Source organism: Polypterus senegalus, chromosome 7 (genome assembly GCF_016835505.1).
Source record: "Polypterus senegalus isolate Bchr_013 chromosome 7, ASM1683550v1, whole genome shotgun sequence".
Classification (NCBI taxonomy): Eukaryota; Metazoa; Chordata; class Cladistia; order Polypteriformes; family Polypteridae; genus Polypterus; species Polypterus senegalus.
The window spans coordinates 18,158,887-18,171,196 of NC_053160.1; the positions used below are offsets into that span (position 1 = coordinate 18,158,887).

General features: G+C 40.4%; 1 protein-coding gene across 7 annotated transcripts in view; it reads left to right on the top strand.

The window, feature by feature from the left end:
• The window catches only part of LOC120532360 (leucine-rich repeat-containing protein 72), a 36,871-nt gene extending 24,787 nt beyond the window's left edge, over positions 1-12,084 (top strand). For all 7 annotated transcript variants that reach the window (XM_039758278.1, XM_039758282.1, XM_039758277.1 and 4 more), the window contains exons 4-5: positions 5,655-5,732; positions 11,814-12,084. In XM_039758278.1, coding sequence (XP_039614212.1) covers positions 5,655-5,732; positions 11,814-11,955 — 220 coding nt within the window. In that variant the 3' untranslated portion in view covers positions 11,956-12,084. The remainder of the gene's footprint in view (positions 1-5,654; positions 5,733-11,813) is intronic.
• Positions 12,085-12,310: the final 226 nt, after the last annotated feature.

Genomic DNA, 12,310 nt, shown 5'->3' on the forward strand with positions numbered 1-12,310 from the left:
CACCCAAACATTTTGATGGGAGTTCTTAGAAAAAACACAAAATCAACAGTTTTGGAAATGTCTGCTGTGGTAGAATGAGAGTAGCAACAGGCCATGGAATTAAATAACGGGTTTAATTAACAGCAAGAATCGCCTTCTCATTAAGAGACTGGTCAGAGTGAAATTGGTTGGAGTTTGACGTTTCAGTTTAGCTCGTCATCTTTTGGCTCGTTTTACATCTCATTTCTGTTTTGACTGCCATTTAATAAAGAAACGAATCAATTCAGAGGGCTGAATCCTTAAAAACCGGGCCATTCAAATGAAGGGAAAAGAAGTTAATTAGCAGTGAATCCTGGTCAATGATTAGGAAAAGGGTGAGAATGAAAACCTGCAGATACTGTGGCCCTCCAGGCCCGGAGTTCGACACCCCTGCTTAATGGAAGTGTCTTCTCTCTCAGCCCTGATTGACCAACTGTAGCTAAGACAAGAACTCCTGCTTCCCAGCCGGTAACTCGGTACGTATAAAGACCTTCAGATGATGTTCTCCATAGAGATAGATAGATAGATAGATAGATAGATAGATAGATAGATAGATAGATAGATAGATAGATAGATAGATAGATAGATATGTAAGGCACTATATAATTACTAGATAGATAGATATGTAAGGCACTATATAATTACTAGATAGATAGATAGATATGTAAGGCACTATATAATTACTAGATAGATAGATATGTAGTAGGCACTATATAATTACTAGATAGATAGATAGATAGATATGAAAGGCACTATATAATTACTAGATAGATAGATAGATAGATATGTAAGGCACTATATAATTACTAGATAGATAGATATGTAAGGCACTATATAATTACTAGATAGATAGATAGATAGATAGATATGTAAGGCACTATATAATTAGATAGATAGATAGATAGATAGATATGTAAGGCACTATATAATTACTAGATAGATAGATAGATAGATAGATAGATAGATAGATAGATAGATAGATATGTAAGGCACTATATAATTACTAGATAGATAGATAGATAGATATGTAAGGCACTATATAATTAGATAGAGATAGATAGATAGATAGATAGATAGATAGATAGATATGTAAGGCACTATATAATTATAGATAGATAGATAGATAGATATGTAAGGCACTATATAATTACTAGATAGATAGATAGATAGATATGAAAAGGCACTATATAATTACTAGATAGATAGATAGATAGATATGTAAGGCACTATATAATAGATAGATAGATAGATATGTAAGGCACTATATAATTACTAGATAGATAGATAGATAGATAGATATGTAAGGCACTATATAATTACTAGATAATAGATAGATAGATAGATATGTAAGGCACTATATAATTACTAGATAGATAGATAGATAGATATGATATAATGTACTAGATATGTAGAGGGCACTATATAATTACTAGATAGATAGATAGATAGATAGGCACTATATAATACTAGATAGGCACTATATAATTACTAGATAGATAGATAGATAGATATGTAAGGCACTATATAATTACTAGATAGATAGATATAGATAGGCACTATATAATTACTAGATAGATAGATAATAGATAGATATGAAAGGCACTATATAATTACTAGATAGATAGATAGATAGATAGATAGATAGATAGATAGATAGATAGATAGATACTAAGGCACTATATAATTACTAGATAGATAGATAGATAGATATGTAAGGCACTATATAATTACTAGATAGATAGATAGATAGATAGATAGATATGTAAGGCACTATATAATTACTAGATAGATAGATATGTAAGGCACTATATAATAGATAGATAGATAGATAGATAGATAGATATGTAAGGCACTATATAATTACTAGATAGATAGATAGATAGATAGATATGTAAGGCACTATATAATTACTAGATAGATAGATATGATAGATAGATAGATAGATAGATAGATAGATAAAGGCACTATATAATTACTAGATAGATAGATAGATAGATAGATATATAAGGCACTATATAATTACTAGATAGATAGATAGATATATGAAAGGCACTATATAATTACTAGATAGATAGATAGATAGATAGATAGATAGTAAGGCACTATATAATTACTAGATAGATAGATGGATAGATAGATAGATGGATATGTAAGGCACTATATAATTACTAGATAGATAGATATAGATAAGGCATATATAATAGATAGATAGATAGATAGATAGATAGATAGATAGATAGATATGGGCACTATATAATTACTAGATAGATAGATAGATAGATATGTAAGGCACTATATAATTACTAGATAGATAGATAGATAGATAGATAGATATGTAAGGCACTATTTAATAGATAGATATGTAAGGCACTATATAATTACTAGATAGATAGATAGATAGATAGAATAGATAGATAGATAGATAGATAGATAGATAGATAGATAGATATAGATAGATATAGATAGATAGATAGATATGTAAGGCACTATATAATTACTAGATAGATAGATAGATAGATATGTAAGGCACTATATAATTACTAGATAGATAGATAGATAGATAGATATGTAAGGCACTATATAATTACTAGATAGATAGATAGATAGATAGATATGAAGGCACTATATAATTACTAGATTACTAGATAGATACATAGATAGATATGAAAGGCACTATATAATTACTAGATAGATAGATAGATAGATAGATAGATATGTAAGGCACTATATAATTACTAGATAGATAGATAGATAGATATGAAAGGCACTATATAATTACTAGATAGATAGATAGATAGATATGTAAGGCACTATATAATTACTAGATAGATAGATAGATAGATAGATAGATAGATAGATATGAAAGGCACTATATAATTACTAGATAGATAGATAGATAGATAGATAGATAGATAGATAGATAGATAGATATAGATAAGGCACTATATAATTACTAGATAGATAGATAGATAGATAGATAGATAGATAGGCACTATATAATTAATACTATATAATTAGATAGATAGATAGATAGATAGATAGATAGATATATAATTACTGATAGATAGATATGTATATAATTAGATAGATAGATAGATAGATAGATAGATATGTAAGGCACTATATAATTACTAGATAGATAGATAGATAGATAGATATGTAAGGCACTATATAATTACTAGATAGATAGATATGGGGCGGCACGGTGGCGCAGTGGTAGCGCTGCTGCCTCGCAGTTAGGAGACCTGAGTTCGCTTCCCGGGTCCTCCCTGCGTGGAGTTTGCATGTTCTCCCCGTGTCTGCGTGGGTTTCCTCCGGCGCTCGGTTTCCTCCCACTATCCAAAGACATGCAGGTTAGGTGGATTGGCGATTCCGAATTGGCCCTAGTGTGTGCTTGGTGTGTGGGTGTGTTTGTGTGTGTCCTGCGGTGGGTTGGCACCCTGCCCAGGATTGGTTCCTGCCTTGTGCCCTGTGTTGGCTGGGATTGGCTCCAGCAGACCCCCGTGACCCTATTCGGATTCAGCGGGTTAGAAAATGGATGGATGGATGGATAGATAGATATGTAAGGCACTATATAATTACTAGATAGATAGATAGATAGATAGATAGATATGTAAGGCACTATATAATTACTAGATAGATAGATATGTAAGGCACTATATAATTACTAGATAGATAGATAGATAGATAGATAGATAGATAGATATGTAAGGCACTATATAATTACTAGATAGATAGATAAGGCACTATATAATTACTAGATAGATAGATGTGTAAGGCACTATATAATTACTAGATAGATAGATGTGTAAGGCACTATATAATTACTAGATAGATAGATAGATATGTAAGGCACTATATAATTACTAGATAGATAGACACTTTATTAATCCCAAGGGGAAATTCACATGTAGTAAAAAGTGTGCAGGGAACAAATCCACATAAAAGAAAGTGATAGGAGTGATCAGTAAAAAAGTAAAATAGAGAAAAAGGTAGAAAAGTAAAGTCGTACATGGAGCTACTGGAAAGGCTGCCACTCACGGCGGCGCCTGAGTCATAACGAAATACACGAAAGACATTATATACACCACAGTTCAAAAGTTATATATCACTTCAGATAATTGAAATGCAATGAATGACCTAGAATGGTGAAATGGTAAGCAGTAAACTGACAGAGGTTTAAATGTAATGTTTAGGTTAGCAAAACTAACAAAACATAAGCTATGGGTAGTGACTGAAAGAACGAGATCGCGAATACAAGCGGCTGCAATGAGTTTCCTCTGCAGGGTGTCTGGGCTTTCCCTTAAAGATAGGATGAGAAGCTCAGTCACCCCGGAGGGGCTCAGAGTAGAGCCGCTGCTCCTCCACATCGAGAGGAGTCAGATGAGGTGGCTCGGGCATTTGATCAGGATGCCTCCTGGATGCCTCCCTGGTGAGGTGTTCCTGGCTTGTCCAACCGGGAGGAGGCCCCGGGGAAGACCCAGAACACGCTGGAGGGTTTATGTCTCCCGGATGGCCTGGGAACAACTCGGGATTCCCCTGGAAGGTCTCGAAGAAGTGGCCGGGGAGAGGGAATAGTCTGGGCATCTCTGCTCAAGTTGCTGCCCCCGTGACCCGATCTCGGATAAGCGGAAGAGGATGGATGGATGGATGTAGGTTAGCAAAACTGGAAAAAGGAAATTTTAGAATATTACAAATGGACCTTCTTGAGGGAACAACTAATAGGTTACAACCTACAGATGTTCTGCAACAATTAAAGTAAATGAAGCCTTGCAAGTTTACGCAATTTGCACAGGTGTCCTAACTTGTGTGAATTACTTAAAAATTCTCTGTCTGTCTTAAAGCAGCGTTGGAACAAACTGAGTTACTGTGCCCTCTGAAGTTCTACTTGGACAATATTCCAGTGACAGTGGCAAGAAAATGGCAATTTCTGAATGAAATGAGACAGAGCGTTGTTACCCTTAGATGTGCAGGCCTTTCTTTTAGAAAAACTGCAATAAACATCAAAGTGTCTGTGAGTCCAGTGGCGTCCTACACAATCCAAAGGCAACGGGAAAGTGGAAGAAACTCTGATAGGATGAGATCTGGCTGAGCCAAACTCACAAGCCAATCAGAAGATGAGTTTCTGAGGGTCACCAGCTTGTGTGGTCACAGGGGCCTCACAGCACAACTTCTTAACAGTGCAGGTTGACAAAAGTAAATCTTAATTTGTACTGTGAAGAGGAGACTTTGTGTCGCAGGTCTTGAAATACCGGCTGTGGACTACTGCAGACTGGAAGAGAGAATCAAAAGTTTAAAATCTTAAGTTCATCACGCAGGGTGTTTGGACGCCGTTGAGTTGGTGACAGGACGGTCCATCAGTGTGTGACACCAACTGTCCAACATGGAGGAGGAAGAGTGATGGTCTGGGGGTCTTTTGCTGGAGGCAGAGTTGGTGACTTGCATTCAGAATCAAAAGGGTTACCACAGTTTCAATAACACTTAATGATTCTTTGACCTTTTTTTAATTTGCCATTGTTTATTTCTTTTATGCCTTAATTTCATGAAACATTAAGAAATTAAACTGCATGCATTTTCATAAAATCTGAGATGTAAAACTTTTCACGGTAGTGTAACTAAAATGTATTGTTTTTCAGAATGCTCAGCATGATGAATAATGAAGCTGCACCGAGCTATTTTAATGGCGGCACACTGAAGCAGTATGTAGATTACAGGTCAGTAGTCCAGCTTCACAAAAAAAATCGCTTTTTGTTCAGAACAATTTTCAACGGTGGCCTCCTGCTTCTCCTTTGTTTTTTAATTTTAAACTTATATAAGTGTTCAACTGTAGAAGAGAGGGTTGTAAAGTTTAGGTAGGGTGGTACAGTGATTCTGTGTGGATTCTTACATACCCTCCATGTCTGCCTGGGTTTTCTCCTTCTTCTCGAGGTTTTCCCCCACCTTCCCAAGATATGCTTATCACATTAATTGATGACTTTAAATTAACCCTGGAGGGTCTGCCGATACTGTCTTGGGTTTATTATTTGGCGGTTTGGGATATATTTTTTGATTGTTATTGTTCTGCCGCCAATCTGTTATGGACGCCACCATTTTGTGTTCTTAGATGGTTTGTAATGACACACATGACGATCTAAGCTCCAGGGATGAGGATGCGATGGATTAAAAACCCCATGAGTAGCAGCGGTTGATGTATTAGACTAATAATCTCAAACTGTTACAGCGTTGCATGGTGATGTCATCATGCACACATCATCAAACATGGCTGTCCCAGGAAGCATCCAAAGACCATGTCTGAGAAAATCGTTCTCGTGTTGTCACAAATGTATCACTTATTTTGGTTTTCTCCTGCAAGAAGAGCATTGCACGTGTATTGTTTTTGTGCTAACTTTTGGTTTTATCTCAGCCGCTCACTTCATTTTCTGCTGTCTGACACCGACTGGGGGCCCATTGAGGTTTGGGGTCTTTCTTTTTGGCCTATGCTGCACTCAAGACCTTCAAATGAAATGATGAAAGCTTCAAATCCTCCCCTTCTGAACTCCTCTGAAATTGACTTTGATCAGCTCAGGTTGCACTTCAAGATATCTGGGCCATGAAGAGAAAGAGACCAAACTTTTGTATACAATATATACTCGCGTATAAGTCGGGTCTTGAAACCCAACAAAAACGATCATAAAATCAGACCCCGACTCATACGTCCGTTCAAAAATACGACACTTCATTTTTTTTTAACATCTTCCTGCCTCCTCTAATCTCGCTTCAGCTTCTCAGACACAGCGAGTTTTGTTGCAGCAGCGCAGTTACCGATTTCTTTCGCCACTTCCACGACTTTTAATTTAAAACCAGCTTCACATTTTCTTCTGATCTTACCCTCCATTGTAGATACGGGATGCTCTTACAATAAAGGTGTACGAGGGTGTGAGATACAAAAAACACAAATCAGTGCAAACGTCGCTTCATAATAGTTCAGGTATCACCGTGTGGTCACGTAGGCACAATACATAGAAATAAAGGCCGTGTGCCCTGTGGTTCTCTCAGGTGGGCATTAGCATGTCACAATCTCTTGGACCAATAGCGTGAGTTCCTGCATTCGACTTATACGATCGACATTATAAAAATACCGGAAATTATATACACTGCTTACAAAAATTAAAGGAACACTTTAAAGAAACACATTAGATACATCAGATCTCAATATGAAGTTGGATATCTATACAAATAACGACAGGGCAAAGTCTTAGGAACAAAAGGATGCCAAGTCTTTTAATGGAAATAAAAGTTTTCTGCCTACAGAGGGCTCAATTGTGTAGACACCCTAAAATCAGAGTGAAATGAAGATGTGGCAGGCTAGTCCATTTTTTCAAAAACTTAATTTCTGCAACTCAAAATGCTTTTCAGTATCTTGTGTGGCCGCCACGAGCTTGTATGCATGCTTGACAACGTCGGGGCACGCTCCTAATGAGACGACGGATGGTGTCTTGTGGCATTTCCTCCCAGATCTGTATGAAGGCATCCCTGAGCTGTTGTACAGTCTGAGGAGCAACCTGGCGGCGCCTAATGGACCGAAACATAATGTCCCACAGATGTTCTATTGGGTTTAAGTCAGGGGATCGTGAAGGCCATTCAATTGTTTCAATTCCTTCATCCTCCAGGTACTGCCTGCATACTCTTGCCACATGAGGCGGGCATTGTCGTGCATTAGGAGGAAACCAGGACCTACTGCACCAGCGTAGGGTCTGACAATGGGTCCAAGGATTTCATCCTGATACCTAATGGCAGTCAAGGTGTCTTTGTCTAGCTTGTAGAAGTTTGTGAGTCCCTCCATGGATATGCCTCCATCATCACTGACCCACCACCAAACCAGTCATGCTAAATGATGTTACAGGCAGCATAATATTCTCCATGGCTTCTGCAGACCCTTCAACGTCTGTCACATGTGAAAAACACAGGGTGCCATTGGTGGACCTGACCATTCTGGTATTCTATGGTAAATGCCGATCGAGCTCCACTGCGCTGGGTTGTGAGCACAGGGCCCACTAGAGGACGTTGGGCCCTCAGACCACCCTCAAGAAGTCTGTTTCTGATTGTTTGGTCAGAGACATTCACACCAGTGGCCTGCTGGAGGTCATTTTGTAGGGCTCTGGCAGTGCTCATCCTGTTCCTCCTTGTCCAAAGGAGCAGATACCAGTCCTGCTGATGAGTTATGGACCTTCTATGGCCCTCTCCAGCTCTCCTAGAGTAACTGCTTGTCTCCTAGAATCTCCTCCATGCCCTTGAGACTGTGCAGGGAGACACAGCAAACCTTCTGGCAATGACACGTATTGATGTGCCATCCTGGAGAAGTTGGACTACCTGTGCAACCTCTGTAGGGTCCAGGTATCGCCTCATGCTACCAGTAGTGACACTGACTGTAGCCAAATGCAAAACTAGTGAAGAAACAGTCAGAAAAGATGAGGAGGGAAAAATGTCAGTGGCCTCCACCTGTTAAACCATTCCTGTTTTGGGGGTCATCTCATTGTTGCCCCTCTAGTGCATCTGTTGTTAATTTCATTAACACCACAGCAGCTGAAACTGATTAACAACCCCCTCTGCTACTTAAGTGACCAGATTAATATCCCATAAGTTTCATTGACTTTATGCTATACTCTGATTAAAAAGTGTTCCTTTAATTCTTTTGAGCAGTACAGTAAAGTCAAACCCGAACGTATCCGTGAGTATATACGGTTTATTCTTTTTTGAATAGAGCGGCACAATCAAACCAAAGGAGACTCGGCCACAGTCACCTGCAACAGGTTGTCACACAGTTGAAGACGTGTGCATGGGAAGCAGCTGAAGGGCTTAGACAATACTGTTTATACATCTGCCCAGGGGCGGGTGCGCTGGCGCTCTTTCTGAGTTCTCTACAGGTCTTACCCATCCTCTGAAATCCCACCAGGAGCCGCCATTTCCAGGAAGGACACACCACCTCGGTTCCGCCCCAAGAATGAGGTCACTTCCGGTTCCGGCCCCAAGGGTGATGTCACTTCAGTTCTTTGGCCCAGAGGACGACATCATTTCCGTGCCCTCTGAGCTATAAAGCTCACTGCCTTTGCTTAGGCAGGCAGTTCTGTTTTGGACTCTGTTGTGTGAACAACTGTTTGAAAATGCCTCAATTACTTTTGCAGCCTAAAACCGCATTAATTCGGGTGGCTGCCCCAAACCTTCCAGACTCAGGTCTCCAGTTCTTACCAGGTAAATCAACACTTTTCTGAAGTTAGTGTAGTCATCCAAGGTAAAGATGGGTCAAACAACAGAAGAATTTTAAGGTGCCAACTCGGCCCTGACTGTTTATTCTCATGATGGCGTGAAAATGAAAACAAAAAAGGTGCCACGTAAGCTGCGTGGCTGCCATTAATCAGGCTTTATCACTGGGTGGATAATTGCAGAGCTCCTTCACGCAGGCCATCTCTCTGTCAGGTGAGGCCTCCTTCCTGGTGGTCACCCATTTAAAGCCCAGGGACTGGAAGGGGTGGAGTCAGTGGCCCTCACTGGGCGGAGGAAGAAAGTGACAAGGCAGGAGGTGACAGCGCCCTCTCTCTGCCCAGGGTGGCATTACATGCCTGGGAAGAGCTTGAATGGCAAGCAGGCGTGACACCAGTCATGATCTTCTGATAGAGACACAGAGCCTAAAAACAAATTATTATTATACAACATTGAATCCCAATGGATTTCGTTTGGGTTGTTTCACACTCGGCCTGCGTGGAGTTTGCATGTTCTCCCCGTGTCTGCGTGGGTTTCCTCCCACAGTCCAAAAGACATGCAGGTTAGGTGGATTGGTGAAACTAAATTGCCCCTAGTGTGTGCTTGGTGTGTGTGTGTGTCCTGTGGTGGGCTGGCGCCCTGCCCAGGGTATGTTTCCTGCCTTGTGCCCTGTGTTGGCTGGGATTGGCTCCAGCAGACCCCCTTGACCCTGTGTTCAGATTCAGCAGTTTGGAGGATGGATGGATGGATGGATGGATGTTTGACACTCATCAACAGAACAAGACTGATGAACGTCAAAGTGCAAACAGATCTCAGCCAAGTGGTCTAAACTAATTACAAATATAAAACATAAAGTAATTGATCCCAAAATTACTCGCCCCCTTTAATCTAACCTAACTGAATCCTCACTGGTGCAGCCAACTGGTTTTAGAAATCACAAGATTAAGTCAGTCTGGGGTTTCACTTGCTTGTCATCTAAAGGGTCAGCTCACTGTATGGTGAGTCAATATGGTGGGCTAACTTACACAATGAAGACCAAAAGAACACCAAGCAGCTCCATGAAAAAGCGTAAGCTGGGGGTGGAGAGCAGAAAATACCCAAATATCCCAAAGTGCCTTGAGGTGGCACGGCGGTGTAGTGATTAGCACTGCTACCTCACAGATTTAGCGTCATGGCTGAGATTCCCGTGTTCAGTCGTTTTCGTGTTCCTGTTGTCCCCCCTTGAGTGGGCTTTTCTCTGGATACCCCAGTTGTCTTCTTACTAACCCAACGTCTTTCAGGTTATGTCAAGTGGTAACTGTGAACTGTACCCAGTGTAGGTTTGTGCGCTCGTGTGTGCCGGGCGTCCTGTTTAGGGTCATTTCCCACATTGTGCCTCGTATCAGCTCTGAACTAAACTGGTCTAAACTGGTTTGAGAATGTATGAGATGTCTATGAGAAAGTAAAGGCAACTGCAATGAATACGTTTGCAATGGCTTATGGGTAGTCTGACCACGCACCGTGCAGCGCCCCACCATTTGTCCAGTTCAGGGGTGAGCGACGTCAGTCCCGGAGGGCCACAGGGGCTGCAGTTTTTGTTCCAACCCAATTTCTTAATGAAGCACTTATGGCTCAAGTGACATTTTTCTGCTTCATTTTTGTTGTCTCACTTGTTAGGGTTCTGCACCCTTAATTGTTTATTTCACCCTTGGACGACTACATTTATCATTTCTAACGGCTCCTTCATTAACAATAAGATGCAAAGGACAAAGGGAGCCAGCAGCTCTCCATCTGACTCGTCCTTATTGATGTCTACGTGTAGTCATCAGATTTGTGTAAAGAAGAATCAAGAGGAAAAAAAAGTGAAGGACTGAGAATTGCGCATCCGTGTCCGGCTTCAAATTATTTGGATGATGCCCTGGGAAAGGAAATAAATCTGCAATACAAGAAAGACCTGCCTGAAGTTCAATTAGATCCCAATTCTTACCAATAACAGATCTTATTAAGCAAGTGGGCTGAAACAAAAACCTGCAGCCACTGCGGCCCTCCAGGGCAGACGATGCCCACCCCGGTCTACTTGAAGCCAACGTCAAATGAACAATGGACACTCCACTAGGGGGTTGCACCGTTGTAGTGAGATTTCTTTGGGCAGACAAAGTGAAACCTGCCGGAATTCACCAAATTGTGATCAAGTAAGCTGTTCAGGTTTGCGTTGTGTGCAGATCCATAGCTGGCATTAACGGCGCACGACGTAATCTGTCGCTCTTCTTTGATGAAGGCGCCCGCCATGTCAGTGTGTGTGCGAGATGTTGATGGAGCCTCGTCAGTTACGCTTTTACTTCCCGCTTCAAACCCGCTCATAAACTTTCTGTCAAGTCTGGTGTTTTCACTTCTGTACTGAGCCAACGTCCTTCAATGAATTTCAGCAGGTTTCACTCCCTGTGCCCAAAGAAAACAGAATAGAAATACATAAAAACAAAAATAAACTCTCCTTTATAAAAGTTTGTGTACACCTGACCGGAGACAGGAGATGTCTCACCAGCTTATCCTTGGACTCAATTGTTTCCTTCACCTTACAGGCAATATGTGATAAGCCAGATCCCAGGTTTGCAAGTCCTTGATGACCACAAAGTACTGGAAAAGGAGCGCATGGAAGCAGCCAAAGTGTACAGATATCATAAATTTGTAAAGTCCCAGAAAAGAAAAGGCACAACTACCTGAGACGATCACCATCACGCCCAGGACATTTACTGTACCCTTCTGTCAGGACCATCCATTTGGAATTACTCTTTTAAAATAAATAAAAAATACCAGCAATCCACCTTAATAAAAGAACAAGTGTCTGTGTGTCGGTCCAGTTGTTATGTCTCTGTCATTCCAATAGATGGCGCATCACAAATGTTAGCACTGTTTTACAGATCCTATATCAAATAGCATATAATAGAGATATACACATTGCACTTGTCATTCCAACAGATGGCGCATCACAAACATTAACACTGCTTTAACAAATATCATACCAAATGACATAACAGAGATGCACTGCACCTGTCATTCCAATAGATGGCACATCACA